Source organism: Spermophilus citellus (genome assembly GCF_964194105.1).
Source record: "Spermophilus citellus genome assembly, chromosome: 9".
Taxonomy (NCBI): domain Eukaryota; kingdom Metazoa; phylum Chordata; class Mammalia; order Rodentia; family Sciuridae; genus Spermophilus; species Spermophilus citellus.
This window is the reverse complement of record NC_138191.1, coordinates 123,079,230-123,100,858: the sequence shown is the minus strand read 5'-3', so window position 1 is coordinate 123,100,858 and position 21,629 is coordinate 123,079,230. Positions and strand designations below refer to the sequence as shown.

Genomic DNA, 21,629 nt, shown 5'->3' with positions numbered 1-21,629 from the left:
GCCGGCTGAATGGCACAAGCCTATAATCCCAGCAACTGAGGCAGGAGGATCACAAGTTCAAGGCTAGCCTGGGCAACTTAGAGAGGCCCTATGTGAAAATAATAAAAGAGAGCTGGGTGGTGTAGTTCAGTGTGAGGCCCTGGATTCTGTCCCCAGGGTCACAAAACCAAACCAAACCTGGGGTTATAAGAGAATCCTACTCAACATCCTCAGAGCACTGCTTAGTGTCAACTTTGCCTGTGACCTCCTCGTCCCCCAGTGCCTGCTCTTTGGCCTGGCTTTGGATTCCTTTTATGGCCATAGACACTGGGATTTCTGTGTCTCCCGGAGACGTGATGCTTCTCCTAGTTGCCACTTGGGTGAGAGGGGCAGGGAGCACAGGCTCAGCTCTTGTGCAATGTAAGTTCCTAAAATTTTGTTCAAAGTGATTCCCATGCTTTCATTTATTCATTCTTTAATGCAGGTTGAAACTTACTGTTCTGGATTTTTTTTAATTATGATTTTTTATTTTTTTAGTTACAGGTAGACAGGATACTTTTATTTTATTTATTTACACGTACTGCTGAGGATCGAACCCAGGGCCTCATACCTGCTAGGTGAGCGCTCTACCGCTGAGCCACAACCCTAGTCCCTGTTCTGGATCTTCACCCTTGATTCTACCCACCTCTGCCTGACTACAGGTGGCTGGGAGCAGGGCAAGAGATGAGAGAGCCAAGACCCACCTGCACCTCTCTGTGGTGTGTTTCAGAGAAAGGTGGGGAGGGGCGGGAGGGTTGTGAACAGGGTGCTTCCTGCAGCTCCTACCCCAACCCTGGTCCCAGTCCCTGGTCTCTTGCAGGAGGGCCCTGAAGCTGTCACCCCCTTAAATCCACACAGCAGCTGGAGGGACCTCTCAAAACCCACACAGGTCAAGTCATTCCCCTGCTTCTGACCCTCTAACAGCCACTTATTTTCATCCCCACGTCAAACTCCTCACCATGGCTTCCCAGCCCCTCCACATCTGGCCCGTCAGACCTGGCCTGGAGCTACCGCCCCACCCCAGCTCACTAAAGCGCCCACAGCGCTGCCTCTTCTGTCCCTGGGACATAGCCACTGCTCCGTGGCCATGCCTCTGCTCTGGCTCCTGCCTCCTCCTGGAACACTCTTCCTCCCAACAGGTGCCTTCCTGCCAGCCAGGTCTCAGCTCAAATGTCACATCCGTAGGGAGGCCTTCCCTGACCACCTCAGCCAAGGCAGACTGTCTCTGCCCTGACTTTTTTTTTCCTCCAGAGCAAGTCTATAATTAGCTTGTTTATGTGTTTGTAAACACCGTCTGCCTCCACCTCCAGGTCACAGGCTGCCCAGGGCAGCGACCTTGAGGCTTCTCCCTCTATTCCAGCACCGGTGACAGTGCTCCAGGTAGGCACTTGAAGACGCTCTGCTGAATGAATGCACCGTGGAAGGACAAACACATGATGGGCTGAGGGAGCCGGCCAGCAGATGAGCGCCACTTCCGGGGGCTCCAGGTGGGGCCGAGCTGCAGGTGGGGAGGCCCTCTTGGCAGGTCAGTGGCCATTCGCCCTGGGTTTAAGAGAGGGATTGCTCTCCCATCTCCTGTGGTGGCATGAAGCCTGCACACATCCTCAACATGTAGGGCTCACCAGAGGGAGGGAGACCTTGGGGGGAGCCTAGAGCACACTGCTTTGAAGGAGCCATAACAACAGTCATCGTTTTTGGACTGTCTACACCAGGTGGTAGATTCATGAAGAACCCAGACTCCAGAGCTAAACTCATAGGGACATCCACTGTGTAGTTATGGGACCTCAAGGAAGCTCCTTAACCTCTAGGTGCCTCGGTTTTTGGTTGGTTGGTTGGTTTGTTTTGGGGTATCAGAGGTTGAACCCAAGGGCACTCAATAACTGAGCACATCCCCAGCCCTATTTTTTGTATTTTATTTAGAGACAGGGTCTCACTGAGTTGCTTAGCACCTCGCTTTTGCTGAGTCAGGCTTTGAACTCACGATCCTCCTACTTCAGCCTCCCGAGCCACTGGGAATACAGGCATGCACCACCATGCCATTTTTTTTCACACATAAAATGGAAATAACAGTAGCAGCCATCTTATGGGGTTACTGAAATGATTAACGGGCCTAAGAAGAGTTCCACTAAAAAAACATTAGACAACTTACAGAAGCGAACACATTGCACGAGTATTATTACTCCACATTACACACTTATGAACCCTTGTAGGGCCGGCAACAGTACTAGGCAGTTCATTATCCACTTTGATCCTCAGTGACTTTGGGGGGGGTCATAATTATTCCCATTTTACTGATCATTAGACTGGGACTCAGAGAGTTGAACTGATTTGTCCAAGGTCTGCCATCCAACTACCAAATGATAGAGACAAACCACAAATTTAGGTCTGTCTGCCTTCCCAATTCTTTTCAGCACATGACACCATGTTTCTAAATAAAAGCTTTCCAGAATCATCTTATTAGAGCAAGATGAGGCTGCTTGGAGCATCTCCCCTCCACCTTCCCAGCAGAGCACACTAGCCCCATCCCTCCAGCTTGGCTAGGAGCTGGCTGGCAGGCTGGAATCTGTCTGGGTGGCATCAGTGCACAAACGATTGGGAACCATTCCAAATTGCAGAGAGGGCATCATCCACTGGGGTGTCGGCGGAGGCTGGATTTATCCACAGCTTCTTTCTGCTTCCCCAAGGGCCAGCGCCAGTTCTTAGAAAATTCATCCTCAGTGCAGGGCAGAGGCACCTGGAGGCTCGTGGCTCCTGTGCGCCACCTTGAGGGCATCTCGGTGACTGCACTGCCAACATGGAGTAACTGCTCTGGCCAAAGTCCAACAATTCTGACAGCGAGGTTAAGGGCAGAAGATTCAAGTGCAAGTCCTTTCCTGTCACCACGGTGCCCTTCCTGGTCGGTTTCTTGGTATTCCAGCTACATCTATGAAAGCACCATCCTCACTTTTACTGCCACGCGTTTGCGTGTGTCATTCCGCCGCTCGGACGCCCTCTCCTGGACTGTCTACCCGGCCAACGGCCATGCATCTTTTGATTCCCAGCTCAGAACTAATGAAGTCTCCCTTGACTACTCAAGTCATATCGAAACACCCTCCCTGCGTTCCCTCTGCGTGTTATACCTACTCCCTTCTAAAAGCCCTCACTCTGCGGCCTGTCTCCTCATGAGCTGTCAGAGCCACAAAATCAGAGACCCTGAGCTTCAATTTTGCCTGGCTTTAGATGCTGTGAATAGGTGGGTTACAAAATAATGTTTGGGGCCCTCCTGTGTCTTAGAAAAATATGAATATGTTGCCAGTGTTGAAAACTGGGAGTGTCATATGAAAATTTAGATGTCCAGCTTTCCTCGAAACACTGGAAGATGGCCTGGCATTGTAGGGTGTGCCTGTAAGTCCCAGAGACTTGGGAGCCTGAGACAAGAGGGTCGCTTAAGAGCAGGAGTTCAAAGCCAACCTGGACAACAAACCAAAACCAAAACCAAAACCAAAACCCTGGAGGAAATAGCCCATGGGGTCTGCATTTCCCAAGGCAATAACCAGCTGGGGCTGGGGAGCAGCTGCCTCCTTTAGATAGGCACGTTCTCTCTGGTTTGTCATGGTCTCCATTAGTCACTCAGGCTGCACACATGCCCTGGATCCCTGGAGGATGTTGAGTTTGAAAAGATGTGCTTGCCAAATGCATGCATGCATGAATGAATAAGACACGTGAAACAGTGCAGAAAACAGTCTAAATAGAAAAAAAAAAAGTGAATTTCCAAGACTTGCTTGTGTCCTTTAGGTTGCCCACCCCCAATACCGAACCAGCAGGAAATAGTACAACCTCTAGAAGAGCAAATATATTCTGCTTGACTGACTTTTAGGGGGAAAAATGCATTAGTGGAGAGAGCCAGGAGACTTTAAGGCACTGAAGCAAAGTCACGAAAGTGGTCTGGAGGCATCAGTCCTACATCAAGGTCAACTGTTTTGATTATAGCATCAAACCCAGAAATGGATTAGTGGTCAGCATTTGATTTGGGGATAGGACAACTGTTCACTTAACATCCATGGTCCCTGCCTACTAATTGCCAGTAGTGTCTTCCTGCCCCCACCCCTCACCCCCATTCAAGTCATGACAACCAAAAAGTGTCCACAAATGTCTAAGTGACTCCTGCCGAGAACCAGTAGTCTAGAAGCAAGATGATACTGAAGCCTCTGTTCCTAGGCCTGACCCATGGCAGACATTTCTAGTCGGGTGCATTCATTAAGATAATTCTCTACATCAGTCACTAGAAAGGCAATTTGTAAATCAATGGAAATGTAACTGATGTGACACAGCAATCTGTATACGGGGTAAAAATGGGAGTTCATAACCCACTTGAATCAATCTGTGAAATATGGTATAATAAGAACTATGTAATGTTTTGAACAACCAACAATAAAATAATTAAAAAAAAAAAAAAAAAAAAGATAATTCTCCTGGGCTGGGGATGTGGCTCAAGCGGTAGCGCGCTCGCCTGGCATGTGTACGGCCCGGGTTCGATCCTCAGCACCACATACAAACAAAGATGTTGTGTCTGCCGAGAACTAAAAAATAAATATTAAAAAAAATTCTCTCTCTCTCTCCTCTCTCACTCTCTCTTAAAAAAAAAAAAAAAAAAAAAAAAAGATAATTCTCCTGATTAAGAACTTCAGAGGCAGGACACAGCTTCAGGCTCCTTCTCCAAGGAGCACTCCAGAGAACCTCCACCCCCCAGCTGTGGCTGCCATGTTGGAATTGTGTCAACATCTCAGGCCTGCTTGATCTTGATGATGCCGTAGATGACCTAATTTTTGTGCCCTTACTCTTCTTTCCGATGGCAGTCTTACTGGTACATTAGGCTTAAAACGATTTCAGTTGTCACACATAGTCTAGAGGCCAACACCCTGCTTGTTCCAGCAGGCCTCTCCAGAATGCAGAATGGCACCTGGACCCCCACCATTGGACTTGATCCACTTCTAAGCCACCTCCCTGTCTGCCTTACTCTTCCCCAGCCCTACTTCTCCTACTGTTCTGACTTCTGTCCTCCCTCTTGGGCCGTGACCCATGCTCACTCCTTTATCTACGATCTCTTGGATGATGTCACTTTGGTGATGTCACTTTCATGCCAGCTACACACTAATGACTCTGTAATTTACATTTCTGGCCTAGACTTTCTTCCTGAATTCCACCCTTGCATAACTGTTTATTCAACTTCTCTGCCTGAATGACTTAACGCATACCTCAAATCCAACATGTCTAAACCTGAACTTTATTTTTTTTTTCAGTATTGGAGATTAAATCCAGGGTGTTATACATTGCTAGGCAAGCACTGACTTACATCCTAGGCCTCCCCCTTTTTCTTTTTGGTACTGGGGATTGAAAACAGGGGTACTTTACCACTGAACTGCACTCCTAACCCTTTTTATACTTTATTGTGAGATAGGGTCTTGCCAACTTGCTGAGGCTGGCCTCTAATTTGCAATCCTCCTGACTCAGCCTCCTAAGTCACTGGGATTACAGGTGTCTACCACTGTGCCCAGTTCCCCATAGTCCTTTTATTTATTTTTTATTTTGAGACAGGGTCTCACTAATTGCCCAGGCTGGCCTTGAACTTGTGATCCTCCCACCCTAACCTTCCAAATAGCTAAAATTACAGGCATGTGTATGCAGCTTCCAAACCTGAACTCTTGATATTCCACCCCAAGCCCGATTTCCACACAGTCTTCTCTATACCAATTAATGGCCACTCCATCCTTGCAGATGCTCAAATGAAAAACCTTGGAATCATCTTAAATCTTTTCCTTTCATACGGAACATCCAACCTGCCAGGAAATCCTATCAGCTCTTTTCCAAAATAGATCCTCAATCCACCCCTTCTTCTCACCTACATTTCTCCCACTTGATCCAAGCCACCATTATATCTGGCCTGAAACATCTCATTGGCTTTCTGACTGGTCTCTGCTTCTACCCAGGGGTCCCTGCAATCTGCCCTCAGTCGGAAGGATCCTGGTAAATATGATTTAATTCCAGTGCTCAGTGCCTTCCAGTGGCTCCCATTTCTAAATGTCCCCTCCAACCCTCCCACTCCCCCAATCTGCTCCCTCCACCTCCAGTGTCCCTGAACTCTATCAGACCTAGTACCCCCAGCTTGAAAAGACCCCAATATCTGCACCAGTCACTCCCTCACCTCCTTCAAATTTTTGCCCCAAGGTCACCTTCTCAACACAGGCTTTCCTCATCCCTCTGATGAACATCCTCCTCTCCCTGCTCTGCTTTCCTGTACTTCTAGTCGCCTCCTGCACCGCTGTGTGACTTCTTTACTGAATGTACTGCCTGTTGCGACTCAGGCGGGGACTTTTCTTCTTTTGTATCTGTATTCCTGGCACCTGGAACACTTCCTGGCACGCAGCAGGCCCTCGGTACTATTTTTTTTTTTTTTTTTTGGTACTGAGGATTGAACCCAGAGGTGCTTTACCACTGAGTCACATTCCCTGTCCTTTTTTAAAAAAATAATTTTATTTTGCTTATTTGTTTATGTGGTGCTGAGGATGGAACCCAGTGCCTCATAAGTATGAGGCAAGCGCTCTACCACTAAGCCACAACCCCAGCCCACCCACCCCCCAGTCCCTTTTTTATATTTTATTTAGAGACAGGGTCTTGCTGAGTTGCTTAGGGCCTCACTAAGTTGCTGAGGTTGGCTTTGAACTTGTGTTTCTCCTGCCTCAGCCTCCCAAGCCACTGGGGATTATAAGTGTGGGCCACCACGCCCAGCTCCCTCAGTAAATATTTGATGAACCAATGTCTGGATGATTTGTGGACACCCTTTGGTGGACATCCTAAGCAGTTCAGCCCAAATGCAGATGCGTCACTCCAGAAAAAGGCTTTTAGGACCTCTGTCCTTTCTGGGTTCAACTTGACCTTGAGAATGTTTCACAGATGAAGGAGCAACAGCACCTGGTCAGCTGCCCCAGCGGAGAAGCCACTCCTGTGGGGCCTAGAATTTAGAGGCAACATGATGCATGCGGTTTTCTCCTCCCCCTCCTCAGGCTTCCTCCCTTAAGCAGAGAGGGGGACACCTGCTGAACGCCCTAGGACTTTTACAATGGAGAAATCAGTGACTTTCCTTACCTTTCCATCGAAGGCCTTTTTGGAGAGGAGGTGGTGGAAGACTTGGAGTCCACAGAGTCTCTCCTGAAAGAAGAGAGATTGGAGGTGAACCGTCTGACAGGCTGGACCAGCGCTGATTCCCCAGGAGGCTGGGAGAAAGGGTCCTGGAGCGAGGCCTGCTGGGGGAGGATGAGGACCCACCTGGCCAGGGCACCTGGAGAGGGAGGTCCAGGCAGTGCTGGCTGCTCACCCTCACCTGTCCCGTCCAGTGAGGCAACAGGAGGGGAGGCCTGAAGATCCCCTGCACCTGTTCTACCAGGTGTCACTAATTACTCACAACTAGCTCCCAGCAGGCCCCTCTTCTCCTGGCTGCTAGGCAGGCCCTGGTGGGCGCCTGTTCTCATCCGCAGCCAGGGAAACCGAGAGATGGGTTCCAGCCACCCCTGCAGGGCACGGGGGAGGAGGTGCAGGGAGAGAAGTACGAAGACTTTGAAGACACCGGAGCTGAGTTAAAATGGCAACTGAAAGAGCAGGGGACAAAATTAGATGTAGACTGTGCTGAAGTCACGCAAGAAAACCAATGTCCAGGAGGGAAGAAGATGAAAAGAAAACATACCTGAACGGTAGCTACAGCCACTGTTAGGGGAGGGTGTGGAGATGGGGGTGAATTTTTTTTTCTTAATTTTCCAAAATGCATTTAACTTTATTATTTTTATGATTTTTCTTCCATTTATTGATTTTTATAAAATTAATGTTTGCAAACTGCATTTCTACTCCCCATCTCAACCAATTCTAAGTCCATGGCCCATGTCACCTTCTAACATGGTACATGACTGACTTTCTTATTCTATTTATTCCCTAACTGCCCTCCAGGAAAATTCCACAAGAGCAGGGTTGGGCAGGTCTTGGTCACTCTGCAGAGTCCAATGCCCCTTGGGCCCTCCATCTGCCAGTGTCGCAGACCCATGGGCTTCCTCCTCAACCTTCCCAGGGCCTCTGCATTCAGGGATTCTCCAGGCCAGCCAGGGGTGCTGTCTGTTAGTCCTGGAGAGGTGCAGACCCCAGGAGCAACATTCAAGAAGACACATGGGGACTGGGGATAAATACCCTGGTTGCCTCAGCCCTTGGAGGGACAATTTGACATATGTTTTCCAATGTCACCCAGAGTTCCCCAGCAGGATTTAAGTCCCAGTGCCCACGCCAGTCAGCTGCTGGGCAAATCACACTGTTCTAGCTTCCACCCTGCCCCTCTGTCCCTCCAACTTCTGTCTCTTCTGTCTTGCTTCCCACTCCTCTATCCACACCTCCTGAATCACTTCCCACAATACCTCTACACTTGAATCTACGTGTCAGGGGCTGCTTCTGGGGAACCCAATCTACTATGTGGCCAAGCTTATTCCAAACAGACAGAATCGTGCCTGGCACTAAGTAGGTGCTCACCAAGTAGACGCTGAATGCTGTGAAATCAAACGTGCAGAAACATCCAACTAGAAAGGTGGAAAGGAACCTTTCTCCAGATGTAACAGTTACTAAATTTATTTATTATTATTGTTTACCATACTGGGGATTGAATCCAGGGTGTTCTACCACTGAGCTATACCCCCAGTCCCTCTTATTTTTTAGAGACAGGGTCTCAATAAGTTGCCCAGGCTGGCTTTGAACTTGTGATCCTCCCGCCTCAGCCTCCCAAGTCGCTGGGATTCTAGGCCTGGACCATCGTGTCTGGCTGAGAGGAGGGAACACCAGGCTCCAGTCCAGAGACCCACCACTTTCTTCTTTTTTTTTCTTTGTTGAGCAAACCAGAAATATCTACAGTTATTGCAAACATTCATTTTACAAAAACTATCCAGAAACATGAAAAAGTGCTTAGACACCACAGGAACATTCCTAAACAGGAGACAGTTGTTTGCACTCTCTCAGTAATGGACACCTGAGTTATGTAGGTAGATTATTTGCCAGAGGTGGTACACTGAGGGCAAAGGTTTCTGATCGTTATTTCAAATTTCACGAATGTGGTTACGGTGTCTGTATACTAAGAAAGTGTATAATTAAGAAAATGACAAAGAGAGGAAGTTCATCAATTGAGCAGAGGTAGGACCCCTGCCCCTTTGCTTCTCCCAGCAGAATGGGGACATGCCTTCCCAGGCTCTGTTGAGCCCCAGTGACATTTCAGAGCCTGAGGCTATGGAAGGTGAGCTGGCGTGACAACTCAGCATTCCAGGAGAACAGAACGTGTGCTTCAAATTTTATTAAGAAAATATACATGTACACAGAGGTGTTTTTAGAAGACTAGAAATATAGACATCAACATATTAACAGTGGTTATTTCTGTTATTCTGCTGTTTTGTTTTCTACACTTTTTACATGAAACATGACTTACTGTTGAAATGAATAAATATGTGTATGTGAAAAGGTTACAAAATAGCATACAGAGAATAATTCCTTTTTTAAAAAATAAGTATTTTATGAATAGTGATGTATAGGAAAAAGTCTAGAAGAAATATAATTATGTATATGTATACACACACACACACACACACACACACATACATTCTAGGAAATAGACGACTTTTTTTCTTTTTGTAGTGCTCGGGATGGAACCCAGGGCTTGGTGAATGATAGGCAAGAGCTCTACCACTGAGCTATTCTCCCAGCCCCCATTCATATCTTTAAAATTTTTCTACAATGAATAATTGCCTGTATAATAAAATAAATTATAAGACAGTCAAACTATACAATCAATATAATTAAATATATTCCAAATAAAATATTTCATTTTTAAGAAGAAAGAAGTGAGATAACAATGTTCATTTTTCAGGCCACAATAACAAGTCTCAGAGACTAAGGGGGAGAGTAAGAGATCAAGGTCAGTCCAGAGCCTGGCTTTCTGCTTTCCAATCACCCCCTCTTCATACTGGTTATCCCTGAAGTCCTTTAAAGAGAATTCCTTTCCTGATCATCAAGTAAAAAACCTACACATGATCTGGCTGTCAGCTTTTTGTTTTGTTTTGTTTTGTTTTGATACTGGGGATTGAACTCAGGGACACTCAACCACTGAGTCCCATCCCCAGCCCTGTTTTGTATTTGATTTAGAGACAAGGTCTCAATGAGTTGCTTAGCACCTCACTTTTGCTGAAGCTGGCTTTGAACTCACAATCCTCCTGTCTCAGCCTCCCCAGCTGCTGGGATTCCAGGTGTGTGCCACCACGCCCGGCTTTCTGTTTTGTTTTTGTTTTTCGAGACAGGGTCTCACTAAGTTGCTTAGAGCCTTACTAAGTTCCTGAGGCTGGCCTTGAACTTGCAATCCTCCTGCCTCAGCCTCCTGAGTCACTGGATTACAGGAGTGCACCATCACACCTGGCTCAGGCTGTCATCTTTACCTGGATGTCTATGTTCACTATTCTCCAAATCAGCCCCATAGTCCATTAGGTCTCCTCTCCCAACAACTGTTTATCTTTCAACTTCACCTCACAAGAACCCTCTCCATTCTTGTCCCTCATTTGCCAAGGTGCTTAGAACCCAAAGGTGCTCTGATATGGCCAGACCTGTTAGTGGAAGGAGGTCCACAAGGCCACACGAGCAGTGCTAGCAGTGCTCATTATGTTTTAGAAAGCAGACGTGAAGTTGGTGATAAGTTTGGAAAACAAGTCAAAAACAGAACAGAAAGAAACAATATATACCAAATATTAAGAGTACTTGTCTTTGGGTGGTGGGAATGTGGATGCTTTTATTTTACTTTTCTATATTTCCCATGATTTCTACAACAGATTTTCATTGCACTTATTTGTTTACTTCTCAAAAGTGTATTGTTTGTTCTGATTATTTCAAAAGCAATACAGGATCATCATGGATAAAAACTGAAAATAGAGATTTTAAAATTTTATTGTGAAATATAGAAGGTAAAGATCGTCTTAATTACAATCACAGAGATATATCTTTTGTTTGTTTGTTTGTTTATTATGGGCACTGGTGATTGTGTCCAGGGGCACTATACTACTGAATTAAATCCCCAACCTTATTTATTTTTTTGAGACATTCTCGTTAAGTTGCTGAGGCTGGCCTCACATTTGAAATCATCCTGCCTCAGCCTCACCAGTCACTGGGATTACAGGTGTGCACCACCACACCTGACTACATCTTTGTTTTAAAAAGTTGTTTCAATTTTTTTTTAATTACATCTCTAGCTCTTTTTTAATCTTCTAACTATCTATCTATCTATCTATCTACTTATTTATTTATTTTGTGGTGCTGGTAATTGAACCCAGGGCCTTGTGCATGCAAGGCAAGCACTCTACCAGCTGAGCTATATCCCCAGCCCCTCAATATTTTTTATTTCAAAATCAGTACATATGGGCTGGGGCTGTAGCTCAGTGGCAGAGCACTTGCTCGCACATGTGAGGCACTGGGTTCTATCCTCAGCACCACATAAAAATAAATAAAGAAAAATAAAGATATTATGTCCATCTATAACTTTAAAAATGTTAAAATTTTTTAAAAAAATTAGTACATATTTATTGGAAAAGAAAATTGATATAAACTTATTGAAAGATAAAAAAACAAGAAACTTCTCAATGATACCATCCAGAAATAATTGCAATTGCCATTCTAGTTTTCTTTTCCATGCATATTCATAAAATTCACTTTTTCATTTTTATAACAACAGGATTATACTATATGTACTACATCGTTCACATTCTTTCAATACTTAGTGAACATTTCACCATATCATTAAATATTCTTCTGTCCTACAGTGTTTCTCCATGTGGGTCCCACTGGTATTTTTTAATTTTTTTGGAGGGTGGGGTACACTGAACCCAGGGACACTTAACCACTGAGCCACATCCCCAGCCCTATTTTATTTTCTTATTTTGAGACAGGGTCTCACTAAGTTGTTTAGGGCCCCACTAAATTGCAGAGGCTGGCTTTGAACTTGCAATCCTCCTGCCTCAACCTCCCAAGCTGCTGGAATTATAGGTATGCACCACCGGGCCCAGCCCCACAGGTATTTTAAACATTAATAAAGACAGTCATTCCTCAGTATCCACGCAGGATTGGTTCCAGGAACCCCCCATGGATACCAAAATCCACAAATGCTCAAGTCTCTTACATAAAATACCATAGTATTTGCACATAATCTCTGCCCACCCTCCTGTATATACATGTCTAGATTACTTTTAAAATACAACCTAATGTAAATGCTATATAAATAGTTGTTATACTACGTCTTTTAGGGGGAATAATGACAACAAAGCCTGTAGATGTTCAGTCCAGGCATAATTTTTCCCCAAGTATATTTGACCTATATTTGGTGAATTTACAGATATGTCATCCGTGGATATGGAGCCCGTGACATGGAGGGCTGACCAGAGTTCTCCAATGTGAGGGGAATATTCTGTGCACTGCAGGATACTTCTTTTACAACCCCAAACCAGAGCGGGTTGGTTAGGGTATTTTCCACCCTCCTGGTTGAGAATCACTCTTCTCCTGGCCTTGTCTCCTAAGATGTTTTCTGTAAAACATCTTTGTTTTATATAATTATAATAAATGTTCATTTAGAAAGTGTTCAGAGGGGCTGGGGGTGTGGCTCAGTGGTAGAGTGCTTGTTAGCATGCTCAAGGCCCTGGTTCTATCTCTAGCCCAGAAAAAAAAAAAAAAAAAAAAAAAAGAAGGAAGGGAGGGTTTCAGAGTTCCAAAATGTTTCAGAAACATCAGCAGAAAAATGTTACCCATAGAACATGTAATCTATGTGATTTTTTTTTTTTTTGGTACTGGGGATTGAACCCAGGGCTGCTTGACCACTGAGCCATATCCCCAGCCCTTTTTATGATTTATTTTGAGTCAGGGTCTCACCAAATTGAGGACCTCACTAGGTTGCTGAGGCTGGCTTTGAACTCAGCCTCTGGAGCCACCGAGATTACAGGCATGTGCCACCAGGCCCAGCAGACCATGTAATCTTTATGCTTTGATGTGGTTGATTTTTTTAAATGAATTCTTCATAGAGGATGCACTGGGTCAAAAGGTATGCACGTTGAAAATACAGAAATGACTTAGTTAGATGTTATCTGATACCATCCCCCTTATCTACTAGATGGACAAATGTAACCACCCATTCCCCTAAGGAGTTAAGTGATCTTCTGGTTACACAAGGAACAGGTAGGTTTTGAGACTGGATCACATGTTGCTCAAGCTAGCCTCAAACTCCCAGGGTCAAGTGACCCTCTTGTCTCAGCCTCCTCAAGACTTATTTAGAAGTTCATGAAGATTTTAATCTACTAGGAAGTTTATGGCCTTTGAACCTGAGACTCATGCAATTGGGGGATGACCTGGCTAGGGTGGGTAAGGGGGGACAGGGACAGAGTTGAGGCAAACAACTGTTCTATTCCTGCTGGCAGAAGGGTGGAGGCCTGACGAAGATTGGAACCCCACTCCATCACATAGTAGCCCCGTGGTCTTGGGGCAGCCTCTGCTCCCCTGACCTCAGCTTCCTGGTGGCAGATGGGAATGCCAAGAAAAAGCTTCCCCAAACACTTCTTCCCAATGGACAAATGAGCTCCAGTCCCAGGGGCCCTGAAGACAAGACAAAAGTGGCCCATGGGGTGGGTCACCAGGCAATGCCACTTAGAGAGCAAATGACCCCTGGCTGGAAAAGCTATCTAGACGGGAAAGGCCGAGAATGAACTGCAAATAATCAGTGGAGATCCACAGCTCTGTGCTGCTGCGAGGGCCGTGGGTGGTGTTAGTGGGTGGCGCCCTTGCTAGATCCCAGACACTCTGCCTCCAGGACCAGCACCATATCTGGGACATGGAGCTTCTAAGCCTGGGGTCCCCCACCCACAGCGGTCGCATTTCCCTGTCTTGGGCTGTTGCCCGGTGGCTGGAGTACAGCTCTGGAGGCCCAGCAAGGCCTACTGGCACACCTGTGTCCCCTCCCTGCATCCTAAGCAAAGTCAGTGCCACCTTGGGTTTATTTGGTTCTGTCAGGTTGAGCCAAAGTCCCCTGGAGGGAGCACTGTAGGAGACAATGACAGTACCTCCCAGGCTGTGAGGCTGCAGTGAGACACTATACACAGAGCTGCTGGCGGGTGGGGGGATGAGTGTCAGGCCCCTTCTCCCCACCCCAGAAGAGAAATACCTGTTTGGGGGCTCTTCTCCTCTTTTCTTTTTTGGGGGAGAAAGGCCTGCTTCGGGCTTCCAATCTGAACAGTCGAGGTCTTTCTCCTTCTTCTTGGCTTTCTCTCTTTCCTCTCCTTTTTCCCCTTTGGGGTGTCCTGGGGAGTCTGAAAGCAAAAGGGAGGCATTGTCCCTCAGCTCAGCACCTTCTCAGCAGAACCCCATGTGACTTTGGGAAGGAGGGAACGAAGGGCAGGGACCAGGACAGGTGCACATACTGTCACACACACACACACATACACACTTAACACAAACACACACATAGCATGCGTGCATGTGTATAAAACACATTTTCACATGGGGATATAAATATAAGTGGCCCCACAGCTACGTGCATAGTAACACAACTGTGTGCAGGTAGACACGTCCTGCGGACACAAACAAAAACATGCAAAGAAGTACACGCACAGGCAAGCTCATAGTGATGCGTCTTGCTCTCCTGTACACAACACGGACATTCCTCACCAGCTTCCTCCCTGGTCCGACTGCCTTTTATTAAGTCACTCAGCAGACACACTGAGCGCCTGCTATGAGCCAGGTTCTGTCCCCTACCAAGGCCAGGAGGGAAACACGGTGAAAACCAGTCCTGCCCCTCTCACCCAGCAATCGCTTCCAGTTTTTGATGAGGACCTTGGCCAAGGACACCACCTCCCTGTCTGAGCAGTGCTTGCGAACCCCGTTGACGGCAACTCCAATCCTGGTCGTCTGCAAAGCAAAGGGGTCAAGGGCTGCCTGGAATGGACGAGCAGGGTTGGCCGTCCCCCGAGGCAGCACCTGCCATGGCTCAGTCCCCACATCCTCTCCTATCCGGACCTCTCCAGAGCCCCTCTTCTGATCAGTGGCTGATGTAATGACCCCAGTCCTACAGCTAGCCTGCAGCTGAGGCCCTGACCTGCCTCGCTGTGTGGGGTCAGTGCCCAGCTGGGGACAGGACAGTTGGCTGCTCAGGACCCCTCCCCATTCCCAGCCCCCTGGCATCTGTTAGCTCAAGTTTCATCTCGGTGGCGACTCCGGCTCCCACACTTTGGGTCTGTGCTCATCTTCCAGAGCCAGGAACTGCTGTAAGTTTGGGGGCAATCCAGGGAGGATTTAAAGACGGTGGAACTTTTCCCTCTTCCTGGATCCCTGGCCTCTTGCATTCCACAGGCCTAGAGTCTTGGGAATTAGGGTGCTCAAGGAAACCGAATCAGCCTCCCCAGACCAAAGCCTCTGTGAGTTAGAAAGTACCCAGCCTCCTACAAGATGCTTCTGGGTCCCTCTGGACCAACCTCCATGTCTGCACCTCAAGATGCCCCTCCCACAAGACTCCTCTCAGAAATTCCTCCCTGACTCCACCCTTGCAGGTCTCCCCCAGGGTCCCTCCTTCCCCCAGAAGAGTTCCCATACACACCTGCAGCAGCTGGATGGACATCTGACAGCTGTTCAGCTTCTTCAGAAGGTCAAGGGCCCCTTCCTGTGGGAGGTCACAAGGTGAAATTGACTACTGTGTGAGCTTGGTGGGAGGAGAGGGCCCAAGACACACCTAATAGAAGGGCAGACGTGGAGCAGAAAAGGAAGAAGTCCCCTCCCAGACTAACCTTCTGACTTCTGCCTCTGGCACCGAGCTGCACGGAGTCCAGCCTGACCACCCGCTCTGACCCTGACCCCTGACCGGGCCTTTGCTTTGCTGTGCTTCTGCCGGTGCCCTCCCCCTTCTCTTTGTCTTCCTCTAGATGAACTCCCTCCCTCCCTTCCCAGCGGTGAGCTGTGAGCTTTCACAGGTGACGACTGTAGGCATTTATTTTTTTTTTCCAGAGACAGGGTCTCACTATGTTGCCCAGGCTGGCCTCGCACTCGTGGGCTCAAGCATCTTCCTGCCTCAGCCTCAGGTGCGCACCACTGCACCTGGGTCTTGTGAGCTTTTCCCCCCAGTGTTACTGAGGTATAATTGACATACCATAAAGACACATATTGTAGTGTACGATTTGATGAGTTTTGACAAATGTCTAACCCATGAAACCACTACTAAGGTGAAGCTAAGAACATGGTCATTATCCCCAGAGGTTTTCTTGGGCTCTCTTTTATTTATTTATTAATTAAACATTTATTCTTAAGCTTTAGGTGGATACAATATCTTTATTTTACATTTATGTGGTGCTGAGGATCAAACCTGGTGCCTTGAGCGTTCTCGGCGAGCGCTCTACCACTGAGCCACAACCCCAGCCCTTGGGCTCTCTTTTAATCCATCCCTCCCACCACCCCCAACCCCAGAAAACCACTGATCTGCTTTGTATCACTGTAGGTGACCTTGGTTTTTTTTTTTTTTTTTTTTGGCAGTACTCAGGGGTGCTTTACCACTGAGCCATATCTCCAGCCGCTTGTTCTTTTTGAAAACAGGGTCTCTCTAATTTGCTTAAGCCTCACTAAATTGCTTAAGCAACTTGCGAGATTCTCCTGCCTCAGCCTCCAGAGCTACTGGGATTATACAGGTATGCACCATTACTCCTGGCATGACCTTGCATTTTTAAGGAATATGTATAAAAAGTGCAGGCTGAGAGTTAAGGTTGTGGCTCAGCAGTAGTGTGCTCACCTGGCGCGGGTGAGGCCCTGGGTTCAATCCTCAGCACCACAAAAATAAATAAATAAATAAATAAATAAATAAATAAATAAAGGTATTGTGTCCAACTACAACTAAAAAATAGATACTTTAAAAAAAAGTGCAGGCTGAACACTTTTTCACTAGCTTATTTATTCTGAGATTCATCCTGGTCACCACAGACATCAACAGTTTCTTTTTATTGCTCAGTAGTTTTCCATTGTGTGCATGTACCATAGTGTTTATCCATTTGCTGTGGGTGGGTCTTTTGGGTGGTTTCCAGCTTGGGGTTCCTACACTTCAGGCTTCCAGAAACACTCATGTTCAAGTCTTTGTGTGGACAAACACTCTTATACCTCTTGGCTAAAGACAACCATTTTAATCTGAGGCCTGAGGGCTGTGCACAGAGCCCAGAGCTCCCCAGATGAATGCATGCATAGATGGGAGGGGAAGGAGGGAAGCTTAGATTTGAAAATGTGGCTGCCAGGCCCTGTACACACTTGTGACCCATTTTAGCCTTCTTCCTCCCTCCCCCTTCCTAGAAGCCAGGCCATTGCTTCTCCACCTAAGATCAAGTGGAGTGTCTCGAGGCCAGTCCCATCCCCCAGTCCTGAGATAGGTTCCCTGGGGAACACCAGCTGACTGTGTCCTGGATGTCCTTTGCAGGGTTCAGCTGCCAACCCCGCCCTGGGAGGACCTGGACCACCTCCCGCGGGCTGCCCTCTGTCAGTCCTTAGCCTCTTATAGATCTTGGGTTCAGTGTGTCTTCAGAGCTGCATCCTGCAGATGTGAGTGTGCTTGAACTTGTGGGCCTACAACTCAGTCTACAATATGTGCCAGGTTCTCTTCTGGGAATTTTACCTGCTCTGAGTTCTCACAATGACCCTAGGAAGTAGGTACTATTTATTTCCCCAATTTTTTACAGATTGATTATCCCATTTTCACAAAAGAGGAATCCAATAAATAGAGAAGTTAAATAATTTGTTCAATGTTCCAACTTTGTAAGGAGCTGGACTGGGATTCAAACTGAAGCCTCTGGAATCTCACCACTTGACAAACTATGAAGGCATGGACATAGATCTGTCTAGACAAGCACGATCAGGGAATAGCAAGGTCACGTGCTGACTAACATTTGATGGCCAGCTGTCCAAAAAAAAAAAAAAAAAAAAACACTTGATCTTGATCTGTTGTGTTTGCCAATTTCTGTGGTGGAAAAACTCTTCCCATGGCCAAGCTCAAGCTACTGACCTGCTGTCACCGAATTGAAACAGATAAAAGGAAGAAAAGTGCAGTACCATACCATCTAGCACTTTCAACATCTGGATTTATTTAATAGAAATAAATTACCTCTAGACTATAGACGAGAGTAAAATAATGAGGAAATGATGATTTTGAAATATTACCTCTGTTTTTCATATAACTTAATTAAAGGCAGACAATCTGATTTTTAAAATAATGGCCGAGTTTAACAACCAGCTTCCAAAATTCCTGAAAATTCTACAATCAGTGCTAAAACAGTTCTGCTTGCCACTGGATGCCTGTCTGTAAAGTGGGGTCAGACTGGAGAATAGCCACAAGCCTGGGTTGTACCTGCTTTGGAAAGCCACGTGCAAAGGTTACAAGGTGTGTCTCTCTAGGTGTGTAGCCAGCAATTTCTCTGATTCAGGTGTGGAGCTCTGAGTATGCAGCCCGGGGCCCATCGGTGTTTGTCTTTGTGGAATGACAGCTGAGTTACTGTGTCCAAATGTGTGAATGTGACTGTTTGCTGAGTCTGTAGCTTTGCAAGTCTCCGTCTAGCTGGGTTTTGTGCATTCCTGTGTGTGGTTGTCTTTTGTACCTTTCTACAACTATCATGGTCAGTGTGCATCATTTGGGTCGTGCCTGTCATGTCAGTGTCAGTAGCCATGCCTCCCACGCAGTTAGGTTCTTAGATGCCTGATTGGCTATTGCTGTGTGGGGTGCCTGTGTGTGACTGTCTGTTGATGTAACTGTAGCTGTGACTGTGGGTGCTTGGTTGTCTGTTGGAAGCTGCTTTAGCTGGTACCAGCAGCTCACAGCATCTGACAAAACCCTAAGTCCCTGGGAGTTCAGGATTCATAATAAGCCCTGGGCTGAGCTGCAACGTGGAGCATCCGTCTTCTTACAGGAAGTGTGTCCTCCTTTGCCTAACCACCACTGGGCGGGCCCACTTTCACTCCCAGGGCAGGCCCCACCTTTCTCGGCTAGATGCCCAGAGCTCTGTGCCCACCCAGATGCTGCCAAGAGCCCAGGCGCAGACGTGGCTGTAGACTGGTTTTGCACTGTAAGGACCCTACCGCCAGACTCGCAGCTTTCCTGGGAGGGCTCTGGACACTTCCAAGGGAACCCATCCCCAAGGGACACTGTTTCCTCTTCCCATTTTACAAAGGAGGAACCGAAGGCCAAAAGAAGGAAAGTACAGTGACTTGCCTTGGGCCATAAAAGGAGTGAACAGGACCTGGTCTTTATCCTAATTCTTTCTTAGATCCCTTAAGCTCTCCTGAACTGCACCCCCACGCCTTACCCAGAGGCTCAGAATTTCTTTCCTGGCCCTAGTGAGGGTTGGCAAGAGGCTGTGCTGGTATAACCTGTCTATCTGAAATAGAATTCAGCTCAGGATACCTGGCTGGGCCCTGCCACCCCCAGCTGGGAACACACCCATCCCCCTCTGTTTTACTGAGGATTTAGAGAAGCCCTGCAGGGGACAGGTGGAGGCTGGGTGTCAGGGGAGAAGCTCCCAGCACCTTGCAGGGCTCCACTGTACCTTTCTGTGTCCACTGGCTGTGGAGAAGCAAGTCTCCACCTCTGGCTCTTACCAGGCAGCAGGCTGAGTAGGACTTCACACACTGAGGAACACTCAGGAGATCCTGAGGCAGGGAATTCCCTACTGATGGCTGAAGAAACCAAGGCTCTGGTCTTTATATGGATGCCATCTCATTACTGTCCACCCTAGGACCCCCTGACACTTCATGGTTCCAGGGACACTTCCCTCTAGCCTTGGTCACCTTTCTGTGGCCCTTCCTTCCCAAGTTTCTAAGGTCAAGAAATGTACTGGAAATGCAGGTCCTGATGCAGCATTCAGGATACGGATGGTGGGAGGAAGAGGACCCTAGGACAGGGCGTAAGGTGGAGGGCATACCCACGGGTCCTCTCCCTTCTCTTTTCCTCACAGGGTGAGCCCATGCCCTCGGGTACTATGGCCAAGTTTGCTCTGGCAAGGCTACGCGGCAGCCTCCTGCCTGAGGCAAAGATCACCGGGAAGATCAAACATTAACTCACCGCTGGGCCCGCGCTCTGCGCTGCTGGGACTGCGAGCCCAGGAACCCTCAGGTAGGGCGGTGGGCCCGGATTCCCCATCTCCCTCCCGCCGCGCACCTCCCCGCGCAGGGCCGCCCAGCCCGGCCTCCCGCCTGCCTCTTCCCCCGCCCGCACCTGTTCCACCCCGCCCGCCCCGGCCCCACCCAGCGGCCAAGGAAAAAGTTGCCAACAGAACCGCTCCTGGCACCCAGGCTGTGGGCTTGCGGGACCCGCTCCGCTCCAGCAGATCCCCTCCGGGGCGCGGAGGAAACTCTGCTCAGCACCCTTCTCACCCCGTCTCTTTGATCCTTCTCGGGCCACCCAAAGTTTGTTCCTCTAGTCCCAGCCTTCCCCGCCACTCAGGGGCTTTGCACACATCGTGAGCGCAGGGACTCCCAAAGTCTTTTCCAGGCTCCACGCCCGCTTTCCCTGGCGACCCTGCACAAACCGTCCACGGTGAACCCGACGCGTCCAGAGGGATATGCATGAGCTGCGCCTCCGCCTCCTGGGCCTGCACGATCCCCCGGCGCCCTGGGCCGTGTTCACGCCCACCCCGAGGTGCCCAGCAAGTGTCCCTCGGGGCCCTGCGCCCTACACCATCCCGCCTCCCTGGGGTCCCAGTGCCCCATTCTCGCCCGCCGGGCGCGCTGCCCGCACACGCCCCTGGGCTCCCAGGCTCGCTCGCGCCGCGCCTCCCGGGGCGGGGGCTGCGGCCCAAACTCTGCAGCCTCACCGTGTTCTTCCTGGCCACCATCTTCTCCAGCTTTTTGGCGATCCTCAGCAGCTCCTCTTCCTGGCCCATGTTGGCTCTCGACGCCTGGCCCGGCTAGGGACGCAGGGCAGCAGTCAGGACGCGGGGCAGCGGGCTCCGGAGCAGAGGGCGCGCAACCCGTGCGGGCCCCAAACACACAGGACACACACACGCCTGGCGGGGGCGGGGCTCTCCCCTCCTCCCCCCCCCCCCCGCCTCCCCACAGTCAGGGGGAGGGGTGACGTGCACTAAATATAGACTTCAAGGACTCGCCCCGGCCAAGATTGCCTGCGCCGGTCTGTCGGGCCTCTTGGAGGGACGGGGCACTTCAGTTAGGACCCTTCCAGGAGTGCCGGGGGACTGAAGGGCGATTGGGGGAAGAGGGCTTTCTGGCGAGCTCAGAGGCTCTTGTCCCGGGCCACTAGAGGCGGTCGTGGCGCGGAGGTCTCCTGAGGGTGCCCAAGAGCTTCAGGAAGAGTTTTGGGTTCTTGCGTGTCTGCATGGTTGCAGCTCAAACAGGGAGGACCCACGTCCGTGCCTATGGCCAAGTGCAGACAACTTGGTGTACTCGAATCACGTCTCAGTGAAGTGCAGCTCTGCCCTAACTTAAGCTCACTCCCTGCGCTCGACTTGTGCATGCGCCTGTATCCTGCTGTTTTGGTCTGAGTGCTCAGAGCTTAGTCTATTTTGTAACAATGA

At 48.6% G+C, this 21,629-nt stretch overlaps 1 protein-coding gene across 4 annotated transcripts in view; it reads right to left on the bottom strand.

Annotated features, from left to right (window-relative positions):
• The window catches only part of TCEA3 (transcription elongation factor A3), a 38,307-nt gene extending 17,188 nt beyond the window's left edge, over window positions 1–21,119 (bottom strand). Inside the window, exons 1-6 of one of the 4 annotated variants that reach the window (XM_081307284.1) lie at window positions 20,913–21,119; window positions 20,554–20,617; window positions 15,680–15,738; window positions 14,889–14,994; window positions 14,252–14,396; window positions 7,141–7,203 (exon numbers count right to left, since the gene is read on the bottom strand). In XM_081307284.1, coding sequence (XP_081163410.1) covers window positions 7,141–7,203; window positions 14,252–14,396; window positions 14,889–14,994; window positions 15,680–15,738; window positions 20,554–20,617; window positions 20,913–20,981 — 506 coding nt within the window. In that variant the 5' untranslated portion in view covers window positions 20,982–21,119. Of the gene's footprint in view, window positions 1–7,140; window positions 7,204–14,251; window positions 14,397–14,888; window positions 14,995–15,679; window positions 15,743–19,934; window positions 20,122–20,161; window positions 20,517–20,553; window positions 20,618–20,912 lie in introns of those variants that run through there. The other 3 variants (XM_081307287.1, XM_081307286.1, XM_081307285.1) reach the window with 3 other exon arrangements.
• Window positions 21,120–21,629: the final 510 nt, after the last annotated feature.